The sequence below is a fragment of the Podarcis pityusensis genome (assembly GCF_964106645.2).
Source record: "Podarcis pityusensis genome assembly, chromosome: 1".
Classification (NCBI taxonomy): Eukaryota; Metazoa; Chordata; class Lepidosauria; order Squamata; family Lacertidae; genus Podarcis; species Podarcis pityusensis.
Window position 1 is genome coordinate 79,297,266 of NC_138028.1, and position 18,022 is coordinate 79,315,287.

General features: G+C 39.6%; 1 protein-coding gene across 2 annotated transcripts in view; it reads right to left on the bottom strand.

Moving 5' to 3' along the window:
- Positions 1-943: 943 nt before the first annotated feature.
- The window catches only part of CPT1A (carnitine palmitoyltransferase 1A), a 46,495-nt gene continuing 29,416 nt past the window's right edge, over positions 944-18,022 (bottom strand). For both annotated transcript variants that reach the window (XM_081012552.1, XM_081012553.1), the window contains exons 11-19: positions 17,220-17,408; positions 16,026-16,131; positions 14,952-15,068; positions 13,033-13,197; positions 11,356-11,490; positions 9,442-9,594; positions 8,243-8,347; positions 6,624-6,716; positions 944-3,231 (exon numbers count right to left, since the gene is read on the bottom strand). In XM_081012552.1, the coding sequence (XP_080868678.1) occupies positions 3,145-3,231; positions 6,624-6,716; positions 8,243-8,347; positions 9,442-9,594; positions 11,356-11,490; positions 13,033-13,197; positions 14,952-15,068; positions 16,026-16,131; positions 17,220-17,408 (1,150 nt within the window). In that variant the 3' untranslated portion in view covers positions 944-3,144. The remainder of the gene's footprint in view (positions 3,232-6,623; positions 6,717-8,242; positions 8,348-9,441; positions 9,595-11,355; positions 11,491-13,032; positions 13,198-14,951; positions 15,069-16,025; positions 16,132-17,219; positions 17,409-18,022) is intronic.

The window sequence follows — 18,022 nt, forward strand, 5'->3', positions numbered from 1 at the left end:
ACAGGGTAAAAAAGAGCTAAGCAAAGTTTACAACTAGATCCGTTGGTTTTTTTTAAGAGTGGATTTTCTGTTAGATAAGAGGGAATTTATACACAACTAGACACCACGTCATATTCTCTGACTTCTTCCCTCACCCCCGCTTCTTGTGGCACAGCAGCAACATGCACAGGGCAGCGTCAAGTAATTAGGGCAGGAAAAAACCTTGTCAGAACAGTGTAGTTTAATCATCTTCCCATAGGAGCCAACTCCTTGGGGCAGAGGAGGCTTTGCCAGCCCCAGTAAAATATTTGGGGGCAAAGTTGATGGGCACTTCCACTGTGTGTGTGTGCAGTGTCATGCGATTATGTGAGACAGGGCCCACATATACACGATTAGAATATGCACAATTAAAAATGAGCATTCTTTACAAATTGACAAGCATCATGCTGCAAGAAATCACTTCCACAGAAAATGAGTTCAGTTCCAATTATTCCAACTTTTGTGATTAAATAGCATACACCCAAATCCATGCATTGGGAAAAGAACCGAGGGTGTGAAGTGCTTTTCACTGTGCTTTTTAAAGTCTGGAATGTACCACTTCTGAATGCAATTAGTATGGAATAGAAAGCATGAGAGAACAAATATTAAATAAAAATGTGCATACTAACCAATGCCAGTTTTCACATTCCAATTAGAAATGGAAATAGGTTCAGTGTCTTAAAACTTCTGGTTATACATAAATATAAAGATAATTAATTACTCATTACTATCCATGCATATTGTTGCATTTTTCATTATCAAAAGCCCTTTTAAAAATCAGTATAAGATCAATACATCTAAGTAGACTCTTTTTTCTAGCATATATAATCCTTGACAATTCTTTTGAAATGAATGTTCTTTGGAATTTATAAGACTACGATAGAAATGAATGTGTTCCCACATCTATGAAATAAAATCACATACATCAGAATATTAATTTCTTTATTAAGGATAACCTATGCTTACTGTGCGTTTAAAGATTTACAACCAATGGAACATTATTTACATGCAGTTGACATTCTGAGAGGATACAAACCAAGTCTTTTTAGAAATTGTTTGGTGTCAAATAAAAAATGCACGACAGCTTAACCCTCCAAACACTTGCAATAAAAAAAAGGTTGTCCTCCACCAATTACATTCCCTTAAAGAATGCAAAAATTGCATTGATAATGCATTAACTATGATTACATTGGAAATATCTAAAACCTGAGTCAAACCTAAGTAAGCTCTTAATAAAAAAGATTATTTACCTTAAAATTAATATATTAGTCAGTGGACAATATAAAGCATATGAACAAAGCTCCGAAACACTGACTCTTAACTTGCTGCTGTACATTGATTAGACACCATGCTGCATTTTAGGATTCATTACCACCCACCCCAAATTTTGTTTATTTACTGTAGTTAATCAAACGTAACATGTTCCACCCATTCCTGGGGGGGGGGGCTCTGTACTCTAATATTTATTTACAGAGCATTGCCATCTGACCTTCATTTTATACCCAAGCCGACATGTTGAACAACCAAGAATATTATTCATATTCTTCATCTCAGGACAGAAGAGACCTCCTCACACCCTCAATTTGTTTTAAATGTTAAAAGTTCTGGAACATTAGGATTGAATATTAAAATCTCTGAACATGTTGCATGATCATTTTTATAGCCTAATTCATATAAGCAGATGTAATTGCTGCACTAAACTCTTCGTTTTATTTAAAGATTGCCAAGAGGACTTTGTTGTTATATTTTTGTAATGTTAATATTTTTAGGCTTTTTAGTGTACTTTGTGCCAGCCAGGAGCCCCCATACTATTGTCCTTGTAATTCTCATTACAAATTCTCTGGTAATGTTATTCATGATTTGCCATGCCTTCTATTTTTAAGACATTGAGTTTGGGACCACATAGTTTAACCATGACCTAAGTATATTGAAGGTTTCTCCATTATAATTTTTCATGATTGCACATAAGGCAGGAGTTGCTTAAGGCAAATGACAATGTGCCACCTAGGCTGAGACTAGCTTGCACTGTGAATTGTCCCACAAATTTTGCATCTGATGGCTAACTTTCCTGAAATATAGGGAAATGTTATGAAATGTGGCAGCTTTCACTGATACTGATCTCCCATTTGAAACAAAAAAGTTCTATTGAAACTTTTTTAAAAAAACTAGCATAGAAATTACTCCTGTCTCAAAGGAAAGGGCTTTCATTAGGTTAAAACCAAAGGAAATTTCATGTTGGACCATTCAAATGTAACACCATACAGAAATGTGCTGACTTTTACCCAAATATACCTAGATAAGTTATTGTGAATTAGCAACTCTATTTCCAAGTTCAGCAACTCTACTTTCCATATCCAGCAGACAATTTACAAGTTAATACAAAACACCCCACAGTGTAATAATGTCCTGCATTTAGAACCTCTGTTTTAGATGTACTGGAATACATGTAAAGCAGGCCCATTCACAATGTAAGTGAGAACGCAGAAAAATACTAGGGCATGTATATTTTTAAGTGTGTTCAATTGTCGCAGTTGCGGGTAGAGCAAATATTTCATCAGTGACCTATGGCAATATAAGCTTAGTTCCAAGCAACAAAACATTTTTTTCACTTAGCGCATTACATTAGGTTTACCAGAATATTATTTTATGTTCAGCTTAATGAAATGCCTTTATTTAAAATGAATGCCCGAAGTTGTCACTTACTGATTAACCCCCCCCCCCAGCAGATACATTAATTGATGGTTTGCTACAGGTACTTTTCAAGTCAGATTTTTTGTTGACATGAGATTGGAATGCACTATTTTCATCCCTTCATTTGTAGAATACAGGTAGAGAGATTTTAAAGTAAGAAATGATCAAATGTACACCAAATTAGGACAGGTCTAGACATCTTAACTTGTGGCCAGTTTGCAGCTCTTCTAATAACACAGAGAATACCAAAAGTCATATCTTGGGGAGAAGAAAATTCTTCTGATCAACTGTAGTAATGGATGTTGGAACTTCTCCCAATAATACTTATTTATATAACTTTGAATGGATTGCTGCATAGCTGCCTTGTTTTCAGCCACTGATCAGAAGAGTTCTCACTGCCAACTCAGGATGTTTAGTTGACTTGCTGTTAGGGAATCACTTGGTTGAATTTTTGCCAAGACCGAACAAGTTACGGATGTCACACAATGCTTGTTTGATGTTCTTTCCGAAACGATGGGAATTCTAAACAATAAACAGAGTAAGAAATCCATATTTAGTTACATGGAACTCTCATTATTATATAGTTCATAGTGTGTACATACATAACATAGATACAAACGAGAGAGAGTAATATGATAATTCATATTTATATTCTGGTTAGAATCTAACGTGCGCTGCTCTGATTATGGATGGTTTCTATCAGTAGAATGGGGAGGGAGTCAATTTTTAGTGATTCCTGCCCTCTCCCCCCAGCCATAGCTGTCAACTTTTCCCTTTTCTTGTGAGGAATCCTATTCGGAATAAGTGAATTTCCCTTAAAAAAAGGGGAAAGTTGGCAGCTATGCCCCCAGCAGCCTTCTGTTTATTCCAAAAATCTGCTCCAGATGCCCCCCCAACCCTCCAGAACAGACATGGAGGGAGTTGGGGAATTGCCAAAAATTGCCTCCCTCCCTGTTCTGCTGATGGATCCTTTCAGCAAAGTGACATCCACTGGATCCCACCATCTATGAGTTTTAAAAAACAATTTCATAGATAAATATGTAATTTCCTACTGGTGAAAAAAATTGCAAGAAACTGGTTTCACCTTAACAGTAATATTGGACTATGGAGATATAATGCAATACATAATAGGAATCATTGTTTTCTTATAAATGAGAACCTGCCGATAACAATACAAAGTCTACAGGTAAATATATCAAGTAATTCACACCATACAAACACAGGAGGGGTTTATATGTGCAGGTTTTCAAGTGAACGATTTACTTCTCTTGATACATATTTGGGGAGGAGAAGGAGGGGGAGATATTAACTGTTTGCTATTACTTCTTTGCTGTACAGTGGTGCCCCGCAAGACGAATGCCTCGCAAGACGGAAAACCCGCAAGACGAAAGGGTTTTCTGTTTTGGAGGCGCTTCGCAAGACGAATTTCCCTATGGGCTTGCATCGCAAGACGAAAGCCCATAGGGAAATGCTGGCGGTCGGGAGCAAAGACTTTCGCCCACAGCCGGCCTTCAGAAGAGGACCTCTTCTGAAGGCCGGCGGGGGGCAAAAGTCTTTGCTCCCCCCCCCTGCCTTCCCCCCCGCCTGCCCCGGGCGATCTTAAAATGCTGGCGGGCGGGAGCGAAGCGTTCGCTGCCGACCCCCAGCATTTTAAAATCTCCCCGGGACAGCAGAGAAGTCTCTGCTGTCCCGGGGAGATTTTAAAATGCTGGGGGTCGGGAGCGAAGCGTTCACTGCCGACCCCCAGCATTTTAAAATCTCCCCGGGACAGCAGAGAAGTCTCTGCTGTCCCGGGGAGATTTTAAAATGCTGGGGGTCGGGAGCGTTCGCTGCCGACCCCCAGCATTTTAAAATCTCCCCCTGTCCCGGGGAGATTTTAAAATGCTGGGGGTCGGGAGCGAAGCGTTCACTGCCGACCCCCAGCATTTTAAAATCTCCCCGGGACAGCAGAGACTTCTCTGCTGTCCCGGGGAGATTTTTAAATGCTGGGGGTCGGCAGCGAACGCTTCGCTCCCGACCCCCAGCATTTTAAAACGCTGTTCCGAAGCGGGGCGGGGGGCGGGAACACCTGCCCCAGCCGCCCCACTTCGGAACGCTGTTCCGAAGCGGGGCGGGGGGGCGGGAACACCTGCCCCAGCCGCCCCACTTCGGAACGCTGTTCCGAAGCGGGGCGGGGGGCCGGGAACACCTGCCCCAGCCGCCCCACTTCGGAACGCTGTTCCGAAGCGGGGCGGGGGGCCGGGAACACCTGCCCCAGCCGCCCCACTTCGGAACGCTGTTCCGAAGCGGGGCGGGGGGCGGGAACACCTGCCCCAGCCGCCCCACTTCGGAACGCTGCTCCGAAGCGGGGCGGGGGGCGGGAACACCTTCTGAAGGCGGGCGGGGGGCGAAAGTCTTTGTCCCCCCTGCCTGCCTTCCCAGGGGCTTTTAAATCGCCCCGGACAGCGGAGAAGTCCTCCGCTGTCCGGGGCGATTTTAAAATGCCGCCCGCCAGCATTTTAAGATCGCCCGGACAGCGGAGAAGTCCTCCGCTGTCCTGGGGTTTTTTAAAATGCTGGGGGTGGGAAGAAAAGCCCTTGTCCCCCCCCCCCAGCCTTCAGAAGAGGTCCGGGGACAGACTGTCCCCGGACCTGGTCTGAAGGCGGTTTCCCTAGGAACGCATTGATTGATTTTCAATGCATTCCTATGGGAAACCGTGCATCGCAAGACGAAAAACTCGCAAGACGAAGAGACTTGCGGAACGAATTAATTTCGTCTTGCGAGGCACCACTGTATTTGTTTTACAATATCAGTCTGCTCAGAGCTTGATCCACAAGGAGGTGTACCAGTTAACACACCCCATTTTCATTCAGTATCTCTAAAACACCACAGTAGCTTAGAAGAATTTTTGTTGCTCCTTAGACAGAAGTCTCATTGTTAAGTGGTCAAGAACAAAGAAGATTAAAATGTTTCTTGTATCTGATTCTTTTCTTTGTTTGCAACATACTGTGGCTAGGTTGCATAGTTTGATTTGTGGCAGGATGGGAACTGCATTTGTGTAGAAAGTTAAAGGACCTCTAGTCCCCACAAACTCCATAAAGTCAAGAAGGCCTAATGAAAATTAATGTGACTTGACCAACAGCAGTGAATCCACATTTCCTGTGATACTGTATACAAGGCAACATAAAGAACACAGCATATTTTAAAAAACAGCATCAGGTTTAAAGAGATAACATCAATTCAACTGTCAGAGAAAAGGCTTCTCTAAATGTAACTAAACATATGAAGCATTATAATTTATGCAGAAGTTCTAGTAAATGTAACTGATTACAGTTAGTAGCAGCATCCATTCTGCACCAGGATAGCTGGGACAAACTAACAACATGGTTGAGCAAGAAACTGTGCAAATAAGGAGACAGGTCAAGGACATTTTGGATAATGTGAGGTTATATGAACAAAGGAAAAATATTTGTAATAGCACTGATTGGATCAGTCTCGACAATAGTTTGGAGAGATGGAACAACTGTCATGGTATGTGAGCCTGTGACATACTCCAGGATCTTCTAATCTGAGACATTCTGACTCCTAAGACAGGCCAGTTCTGAAGCATCGGGGGAAATACAGCAAAATAATATAACATCACAAAGGACAGCAAATTGTACAATACTGCTTGAACTATGAATGATGACTCCTCAATACAAACAAAATATTTGCATATTTATCGGGAACAGAAAACCATAGTATCCATAACAGATATAGTCTAGAAAACATATAGCTTTTATTTTGAAAAAATCTGTTGGGTTATTTTTTTTTAACTTTTAGACTCAATCTTCTGCCAGACAAATATTTAAAAATATCCCAAACACAAGTTTCTCTAACAGAACACTAGGCCTATTAACTGAGTGTACAGAATGCTCTGGACTTCAGACACTTACTGTTTCAGGGCAAGAAAATTTGCTGGATACATGGAAATTGATAAGATTATCACCCACGATTATATATGAGACACCATAACCATCATCAGCAACCTGTGGAAGAAGCATTTGGAGTGTGTTAATATACATTCATGTAAAAGCCTCTAATGATTTATCTTTTAAAATCCTCTTAAGAAATGGCCCATAGTAGAATAGACTTTGTTCAGATGTAATGATCAACTATAATTTATTGTTGCAGGAATGAGCCTAGATGAGCCTTAGACTTGCATGCTCCCCCCTCCTCCCTTGTGGCCAGCCACAAACAGATCCGAAGCTTTCCCTTCTGTGTCCAATTAACCACAGTTTAGCATGTTATGTGCACCATAAATAGTGGTTAATATGAACCACGGTTTATTAAAATAAGCCAATTTCATTAAGGTTTGAACTTAGCTTGATTTGGTAATCCATAGGAAAGAATAGTTGCAGTTTGTCTGGGTTCAGAAGAGATGCTAAACACTTCTGATCTTTTCCTTGACTGTGCCAGAAAAGAGGGGAGGAGGGAGTGCCCCAACCCAAGACTCACCTGAGTACTTTCCCATAATGATAAAATGGTTCTAGAACACCTTGGGCACATATTCTGTATTATCACCAAAGGTATTCTGAAGACGCTACGCCCATTTAAAAAACAAAACAAAATTCAAGTGGCAAATGTCAAGCTTCTATGTTTTAATGAATTATATATGCAAGAGTTCATGGCCCAAACTCAGAAGAATTATCAACTAAGTTTCTAAACAAACTCAAATCTGTATAAACCTTGCTTTCTCACCCCAGGTATACTTCCTTTGATCACAATATTTAATGTATAGGGAGAAAGGCCTTGACCAACATGGCAACATGTAGGGAAATTGCTAGAGTTTGTTTGCTAAGTGTTTTCTGGGGCTCTGTTTATATAATTAAACATTTAGCATTTCCTTAAGTGTTTTATTTATTTATTTATTTGCTTGCCTCTATATTGACCATCATCTGAAGATCATAGGGTAGTTTACAATATAAAAACACAAGAACACATACCACAGTAACCAACACTGCCCAGTTTAAAAGACCATAGAAGGTTTAATTAGCCAAAGGCCTAGGAGAAGAGGAATGTTTTTGTCTGATGCCGAAAGATATGCAACAAAGGCACCAGGTGAGCATCCCTGGGGAGAGCATTCCACAAGCTAGGAGCCACCACAGAAAAGCCCTGAACGTATGTTTTACATACATTCTCAGAAATTTCAGTTAATACTAATACTGGGCTGTGGGGGCATTCATTTTAATAGAATGACAATTTACCTAAGACCATACAGTAAGTTCATAAGCTAAAATTGAAACTGCGGACTCCGTAGCTAACAGTTCATTTGCTTTACCATTACACTAGCTCTTTTCCTCATAGAGATGAGAGCTCAAGGTTTACATCGTCATGGTCCTATGACCATGCTGTGTCAGCTCATGGAATGCTTGGGCTGCTGTGTGCCATGTCAGTTTGAGGGTAATATGTTACACTGAAAGTGTTTTTGCTATACCAGGCAGGTATAACTGGCAGAAGTGTACTTAGGGCACTGGTGCTTGCCTCTCTTAAAGACAGATACCATTCAACTTACAGGTCCAAACCCTCCACCGCTGGATTCCATTTCAGGGTTCTTATTCAGATCAATATGCTGTTGGGGTGTCTGACTGGTTGAAAGTCTCCAGGGTTCTGCCAAAACCTGAGAAAATAAGCAGAACAGCACAGTTAGCAAGGGGTGTAGTTCCACCAAACAACCCATTCCTTCTTCTACAAATATTTTCTTCTTTTGAAGCACTGGGTCTGCAGTTTCCTAGTGGAAGCATGTCAGCAAGCAATTGTACTGTCACAATATTCCAATGTGCACCAGAATGAATGGAGATCATTAATTTTATTACTGTATATGCCACTTTCATGCCAAAATGTCTTCCTATTACACATCAGTGTGACTGGTAGATTATAGGACATGTCAATGCTCTTTGACAAAGAAGCGTGCTTTAGATTTTCACATGATGAGCAACAGAGAATGCTGCTCATTAAAACTATGCTGTGCTTCAGCAAGACTGTAACTCTGCCACTGAGCAGGAGTATTCATGAAAGATATTGAATTCAGCAAGGTTGATGCACATGTGTGTATGAATCATTGCACCATCAGATATTCCTGTTCCCAACTAGCAACACTAAGATTTACTTAGGGCACAACAGCTCACAGAGCTCTCTCAATATTGGATATATTTGTAACCCTTGTTTGGGAAAAAAAATAAACATTTAGGAAGCTGCTTTATATTGAGTTAAACTATTTGTCCATATGGCCCACTGCTGTCTATACTTTTAAATGTTTATGAAAAATATATTTATTTATTGATCATATAATTATGAAACGTAAATCAGTTGTTTTAAATTAGGCCTAAATTACCTTTACAGTGGTATCTTAGGTTAAGTACTTAATTCGTTCCGGAGGTCCGTACTTAACCTGAAACTGTTCTTAACCTGAAGCACCACTTTAGCTAATGGGGTCTCTTGCTGCCGCCGCACCGCTGGAGCACGATTTCTGTTCTCATCCTGAAGCAAAGTTCTTAACCTGAAGCACTATTTCTGGGTTAGCGGAGTCTGTAACCTGAAGCGTATGTAACCTGAAGCGTATGTAACCCGAGGTACCACTGTATTTAACACCCACAAAACTAGTTTACTTCCCTGCTTCAAAATGCCCAGAAACATGGCATCTCTTTGTATGTCAACCAAAAAATACAGTTCCCACTTCTTATGTGATCAGTAGCACATTATATCACTACTTACCTCCTTAAGGAAAGGAGATTCAACAGCGAGGTATTTGGATACCACATAAAGGCAGAAAAGGTGGCGATCAATGCCGGAACCAGTCATGGCAAGACGATACAAGTGCTGATGATTATCAGCAGCAGCCTTGAATAGAGCACGCTTCTTTTCAATCTGAGGATTAAGGGAGGGAAAATTCAAAATGTTCATTTTAAAATAGCATTAGAGTAACCTGAAAGCCTAGAAAAAGGCAGAACATTATGGGCACACAGAGGCATGCAGAGCTCTCTTTTAGCTTTCTCCGCCTTCAGTATCCTACTGCTACAGTATCCTATCACACTGCAAATGCTTTTTTTAAATTCCAGGGATGTTTTGGTAACCCTGTTGAAATTCCTAATAAAGGGTAGTAGTAGGGACCAGGGAGTAGGGAATCATGGAAGGGTACTGCTGTACATATACAGATATCGCAGTACTTCTCTGGATTGCAGAGTCAACTAGCAAAATTCAAATGAATGGTACTTAATACATTAATGGATCTCTTCATAAATTAATGGATCCTTTAATATTTCAGAGTAAAAGTCTGAAAAATTGTCCACATCAGTCAGTATGACTGTGATATTTCAAGACAGTCTCTCAAACTCTGGATTGGTTTGGAGAATATGGACAGTTCTTATATAAAATTAGGGTACTTGTGTATATTGGACACAGACCAATGCAAAATAGTTTAGCTATTATAGGGTTGCCATATTTTAAAAGTGAAAATCCGGACACAAAGTTGTTGAGCTTCTTTTCAGTGAACTCCGCCTGGACACTATTTGTATGGCAACCCTAAGCTATCAGAACTTTATCCTGGTGACTACAGATTCGTCACTATACAGTAAAACACTGATACATCCTTCTATAAATGCAACTACTATTCAAGATTACTAAAAACTTTAAAGCTTCACATAGGGCCTCTATGAAGTCACATTCCATAACCTTGGAATGATTGGCAGAATTTTAGTGCACATGCCAATTTTTAAAACATTGTATTACAGAAAATGTTTGAAATCAATTCACAGCTTATATTTTGCACTCCTATGGCATAATGAACACTACTTTTTTTCTCCACCTACTATTTGGAATAAGACACCAATAAAAAGAAAGCATTGATTTAATGCTGCTTGACACCCATTATTAACACATGACTGTTTAACTGCTTTAGAAATGAAAATGATTTCCATAACCAATTTTACTACTGAAAACAAAAACATCTTGAAAGAGTCAATGCTTGGGATCATGAGTCTGATTTAACAAAAATAGCTGTACCAGTGGGAGGCAGAACAACGAGTTCCCCTTCCCTCATGCCCCACACCATCTCTGGGAAGGTTGGGAGAACTCTCCAGAACAGCTTATGGGGAGAGGGGAAGCAGAAATACTTGCACTGACAGAGCAACTGTATTAGCATGACGTTGAATTCCACCCCATATTAAAAACCTTGAGTCCTAATATAGAAACATATGCTTTGTCCAATTTTCTCAGCTAGAGCGTTTCATCACTGACCACCAGATGGTGCAAATCAGAAATGTTTGTTTTCCCATCCTTTATTTCACACTGTTATAGTAGCTTACAAATGTCTATTTCAAGATGCTTTATTTCAGAAAGAAAAACACACACGCAGCATAAGATAGCATGCTTATAATACTTAATATGCTCTATCTAAAAGGGGTGAGGCATATTTCAGATAAAGGTAAAAGTTGGATTTTGCTGCAGCAGAATTTCTTATTATTTTCTTGTATTACAGTTTCTCCTAACAAGAGCTCCATATGGCCTGATGGCGCCATTTTAACTACTATGCTGGATAAGAAAGCAGCAATATTTGTTTCCCAAGAAGCTGCATGCAACTGTACATAAAAATAAAAGCAAAGCTATAACTGATTGCTACATTAAACTCACACTTTCAGTTGGATCATCCATAGCTCGCACAAATTTGCATGACTGGACAGTACATGAACGAACTGTTTCTGTTCTGCCTTCTCTGAATAGGCGGGTCATTGATGCTTCATATGTTAAGCAGAATTTCCCCATATCCTAAAAATAATTCAGAGAGAGATTTAGATGCAAGCAGCAAATTCAAGCCCTGAGAAACACTGGGTACATGCGACATATGCTGAATTAACATAAAGAATCCACAACCTAAAAATTATGCACCAAATTAATGACAAGGACTCATTTATAGTCCTCTTTGTTCTGAGCATCTGGTGGAAATACTATTTCTGATGGAAATATTATTTCCCTCAATGAGTTCTGTGTTCTCAATGATCTCTGTTAGAGGACTGGCAAGCAACACATTAGCTGAATGAGTACCTGCAGAAAAGTATGTGTGCATTGTGTATGTGTCTCTCTCTCATGCATGCACACCAGCTTCATGGATTGTGCAGAAAAATATATGGTGCATGTATGTGTATGAGCACATATCCCTCATATTGGTGAGATGCCATTATGCACCCAATAAGCAATACCTTGCATCACTCATGTCAGTGTGATATTCTACATGGCTGCATGGAACCAGTTTTCATAAACAGAGAAAGAACATGCATGTGTATGTAGGAAGACTTTCAGCACCATATTATGTTTCCTATTGAGACAAAGTATATCTAGTAGGGCTTAGTTTACAAAGGAGTATACTGTCAGTCCTCTAAACTAGAGTTCCCTAGCTTCTTAGCTTTTCTTCATTAGGAAAAGCCATTACTACTCTGATGTTTGTCTACTGAGAAGTAAGTCCTATTGAGTTCAACGGTGCTTGCTTCAAGGTAAATCTGCACTAGATTGTCCCTGCAGTTGTGTTTTTCTGCATTCTTTCCAGATCTGCCATGTGCTTTTTGAGAACTGAATTCCATGTTAAGGACCTTCAAGGAGTAACTATCTCAAAAACATTTTGAAAACCAAGGTATGCAATGCTGATTAGATCACTCATGTAAACATGCTTCTTCAAACCTATGATTCATTGAGAGCTATATGAGTAAGACTTGGCTTTTTTGAGAAAGCATAAGCATGGATTTGACGAAGGCATAGGTTATTAATAATTTTGCAAGGAATGTGAGTTACAAAATTATTCTAGGGATCCATAAGTCTCTTTACTGTAGGCAACTGATATTTCCATACTAGCTTTCCCACACAGAATTAGCCATCCTTTGTTAACTACCTTTTAATGGAGCAGTCAGGTAATGTTAATGTCAAAGCATTGCATCCCAGTATTTTCTGTGATGTCATGTTTCTGAGACCTTATTTGTGACTTTTTAAATACAGTACAATGCAACAGCAGTCCCAGCCTATCCAGTGTAGGCAGGTGAAGCACCATGAATGTGTTTCAGAAAAAGATTGCCATTTGCAGATTCAGCCCAGTTTATTTCTTGCTTTTTGATACTGTTCGCAGATAAGCGATGAACTGCTCCTTAACAGTCGCAGCACTTTAATTACTAGTTTCCTTGCATTATTGTTTTCTCATTTATAATGCATTCTTTCATTAAAGAGAAATGAAAGGAAACCATTATTTAAAGTGCACACAAACACACAGATAGATATTTCTTTTATAAAGTATCTCATACAGAACACCATGCTGAGGATACTTACCCGGTAATGAGCAAGCTGCAGGGCAAGTTGCACAAATGCATCAGGGCTAGTCTTTGTTTTCTTCATCAATCCTTTCCCAAATGTGTCAAAAGGAAAAGAATGAAAATCCACATCCTCTGCTAGAGGCCTTGCCACGGCCAGGGACCTCTCAATCACTTCTTGGCACTAAACAGTAGCAAGTGTTACATTACAAAACTAGTTCCACGCATTTTATATTTTCATTTTTATTATTAATTACCCACCCTTCACCCTGAGGTCTCAGGGCAGGTTAAAAAACAGCATTTAAAAAGTTTAAGAAGATGAAAATTAAATATTTTTGTTTAGCAATTTAATTTTGCTTTGGAGCTTAGTTTCAAAAGTAACAGTTTCCTGCAGTTCATGCAAATGGAACTTTGCCGTGAATCTAGTAAAAATTCTAGCATGGAAAGATTTATTAATTCTCTATTGTTCTGAATATAAAACCAGCATCACTTAAAATAAAAGAAATGTTTCTAGTCACCCGCCCCTCACTCCTAACCCCATTCTATTTACCAGTGCTGGACAGTTTCATTAGTTTGTTGTATGAAAAGATAACCAAAAATAAAAAAGCAAATGCATTAAAAATATATTTTTATATGAATTCTGAAAAAAGTTATGAGTGTACAAACAAATTGTACTACTTAAAAAGTACAATTTTGAAAAATGTTACTGAGTTACGCCAACAAATGTTGTCAAACAGTTTAAATGAAGTGATGAAGTTACAGAAATAAGAGTAGAGCCTTCCTAATAAGCCACTGAAGGTCAGCATTTGGAATTGGGAAATATTAGCACTAGCCAAGCTAGTTCAGTATATCCAGAACTGCTTATGCAATTTAGACACATTCACATACATATTAAGGGACCTGTGAAGTGAAACCCTATGAGGCACAGGAATTCAGGCATATGGCAAGTGCATGTAAAGACCTGCTGGATGAGGCCCGTGGCCCATCTAATCCAGCATCCTGTTCCCAGAGTGGACAACCAGGTCCCTGTGAGAAGCATGAAAGCAGGAGTGTATTTTGGAATGCTCTAAATTTAACATTCCAATAATGAGGACAATGGGCAGGAAGCGGAATGGCATGAGACCTTTGCCCAGGCAACTGTGGGAAGATCTGTGCCTCTTTAATGATGTAGAAAATTTTGCACAAGAAAACTTGGGCATGTAAAAAAAAGCATTCAAAGTGCTGGTTATGACCTAATGCAGCTTGGGTCCAGGCTTTCTGAAGGACAGCATCTCTATGTGCCTGCCCAGATTCTGGGGTCATCAAGGGAGGCCTTTCTCTTGGTCCCACCACCCTCACAGGCACATCTGGCAAGGGCCTTCTTGGTGGCTGCTCCTGAATCGTGCAACTCCATTCCACAGGAGGCTATGCTCCGCCCCACCCCCGCTTTCCTGTTTTTGATTAGACAGGTCATTGGCCACTAACTGGTCAATGTTGTGGCATGGTCTTCTAATGGTGGGTGTTGTATATTTTGTTCTTTTGCTTTTAACTGGTTTTTAAATGGTTTTCTTTTGATTCAGTGCTTTTTGAATATGGTAACTTGTTTCGTTATTTTATATATATATATATATTTAGAACGGATTGATGTGTTTTTTAGCTGAATCGTGTGTTTTTTAAATTCATGTTTTAAGTTGCCTGCACTGAGAGAAAGGCAGGATATTAATTAATTAATTCAATAATTTCTGTGATCTGCATTTGAAAACAGATTAAAAAATAACAAGAATTATAATGTGCAACACTATTGGGTTTTCTTCCTAGCAGATCTCATGAAAATACATCTCTTGATTAATTTAAGTCCTAGCTAGACAATAGCTATCTTTACTGAAAAATGGCCAGATGATCACTTCAGTCAGCAGGATGAAAGTTGCAATATTGACCCAGAAGTGGCTTTGCACTTACTTCTTCAGGGATTTCCCACTGCAGTCTGGTAGGCATAGGAATGCCTGAAATAGCTTCTCCTTTGCAATGGCCATCTTCGGTGTAGCCCAGCTCAAGACAGTCGGAGAACATCACATTCTGGGAATGAGTTCGGGGTTGGAAGAGGGAAGCAAGGAAAGCACATCATTACATACACCATAAATACACTGGTGTAGAACATGAAACGTGCTTAAATCACTATAGTAAACCTCTGAGATTTAAAAAAAAGGATCTAGAAAGAAAAAGAGGATCAGCACCCTTGTTATTGCTACTATTTTACAAAACTTATTGTACCTTGAGTTGTTTAAAATTGCCAACCTTGCCTTTCAGCATTCGATACTTATCTGCATTTAAGTGCACTTAAATCTCTTATGATTGTTACTTGGATAATTTTGGGGGTGAATATGTGTGCACGTTAAAGGTGACCACCCCAGAAACTGTGGAATGGAAGCAAACACTGTTCGAGAGAACTCCCGATTCACCATGGTTTGCTTTAAGGGCAGAAATGTATCGGTCTGTCTGTGCTGGAACATGGGAACAGAAGGCTTAGAAAGGCTTTAGTCAAGTTGAAACCATGCACCAGCCTGAAGAAGATACAAGGTTTATTAGTAGCTCTGAGTGACCTCCTTGAGACGCCTGACACACTGATAAGGCTTAGGATCACGTCAATGCCTAAAACAATGGAAAACTGTTTCTGTGTTTACCCTGTGGCCTATCATTTGCCAATACAGAACGAAATTTTAGTTGTAAGCTTGGGGGGGGGGGGGGATAAAAGAATCTGAGCAACAAAATGTTTCACAGACATTAGGGAACAGAGATAAGTGGCATTTTCTTCTTTTGACTTCATCTAAGCTTTGTCTTAGTTCTACAGAAGTAGGCTTTTCTAATGTATTTTTGTGCTGTAACTTTTCCCTTCTCTGGAACACAGAGAGAAGAAAAGCGCTTTTAGATTCCATGCCCACTGCTTGCAATAATGTTACACTGAGCTAAGCTTTTAAAGTACTGTAACCAAGTTTAATTTTGGTTTGCCTCCACTTTGAATATTCACACACTCACCTCCCAAAGATGGCCAACAATAGGAGCATCTGCCCAAGAATGTTCCGTATTCAGGCCCATTTTAGCATTCTTAAACACTACAAGAGTGAATGACTTGTCAAACCACCTATAAGAGACAGAAAGTTCCCACAACATTGTGTTACTGAAAGCTATAGCTTTGCAAATAAAGACTTGCTATTCACCTAAAATGAAGAGTTAGATTTACCATACATTTATAGCAGCAACTTCAAAGTGAAATGAGTAACGAACACAAGGTTGATCAGTATGAAATAAGAACTTGTGAAACTTAACATACATGATATGAAAGCCATGTAGGCTCTGGGCAGATGAAATGCGCAGCTGCATCACATATTACAAAAAATAAAAAGCAGGTAAGATTAGTTAACATAGCAAAATAGTTTGTTTTATCCAAGTTTTACAACAGGCAAATCTACAACACGGTTATTCCCTCTTCCCAGGAAGTGTATTCTGCAGTGGAAGGGGCTAGGGAATCCTTAGTACCCTCACCAAGAAGGTACAATCCCTGGCAACCACTTAGAGAAACTATGTAGTTATATGTATGAAACACGTATTTGTAAATAAATATCCAGGGGGACTTCACTATAGGTTAGAAATGTGACATTCATCAAATGCTTAAAAAAGAAAATCCAGAGCTAAGAAAAATATCACAAACACATTTCATCTAAAAAAAAAGAGAGAGAAAAGAAAAGAAATATTTAAATAATTATTTAAATATTTTAATGGTCCTTAAGTAAAATATGTAACAAACTATATTAAAGCAAGTTATGCCTTTTATACACATGGCACTGAACAAAAAAACTGTTTTGTTTGTGCCATTTTGATTCTCAGTGTAAGAGATAATACACTAAGCCCACAACTTATGTGAGGGTTATGTTCCGGTGATTGCACCTAAAGCCAAAACCATGTACATTCAAAGCACATTGGGTTCAATGGCGAGTGGGGTTGCTAATGTCATTTCCTCCGGAACCCACCCACTTTCCACCCCCATTCATTCATTCATTTAGTCAGGTACGTAAAGCTGAATGTGCACAAGTTAAATGTGTGCAAGCTGTGGGCTTACTGTATCAAGGTTCCAGGATAAAATATAAACCTACCACCATGTATGAACAAGGCAAGTGGGACACATATATAAAAAAGCGAAAGATCATGTCTGCTTCCCACACCCCAAAATACCTGTCATAGCATTTGCCATGTAGAAGTGCCTTTGCATAGGTGTCCATTGATGTCACTGGATCCTCTTCCCTGTAACCCTGAGCAGTGTCATCCAAAGTCACAAAGAAAGCTGCCTTTTCAACAGCATCCAAAGACTGCTTGTTCTTTCCCCGGGCAAAATATGTCTGGCGAGCCTTAGCCCAAGGTACTCTGCCAGAAAAATATAAACAGAGACATTATGCCAAGTCAGTGAATGCAACTAACCTTACAACCACCCTCTTTTAAATCAGATTTAAAGTAGTGCAGGGGGAAAATAAGAACCAACACACTCTGAAGGTGAAAAATGCAATTTCCACAGATAGTGAAGTCTAAAATGGAAGGTGCACACAAGCTCTCTCAAGTTTATATGGATACACTATTCAGTGGCTTAAAATATGATAGTGTCTCTGGGCAGGTTCAGATGACCTTTATCCATAGAACTTCTGTGTGCAGCAAGTTCAAGCACGTATCTCAGGCTTCTGAGTCTCCAGCCCTGCTCCTCTAAAGATGCACAGAATGCTATCTGAACACAAAGATCCAATGCTCAATGTGGAATCTCCCTATCCATGCATTACAAGTCCAAGATCCACAGATGGCAAGTACTAGGTCCTCAAAAGTTACAAAATTGTCCAGACCTCTAAACACACTGTATACTTGCCCTCCCAAGAAATATCACTGGGTGTACCCAGCAAATTCTACAGTGCAACTATTAATACCTTGTTTGTAACCCTCCTCAGCTTGAGAAGCCCAGATACACTGTGCTAAGATGTCAGTCAGTCCATCTT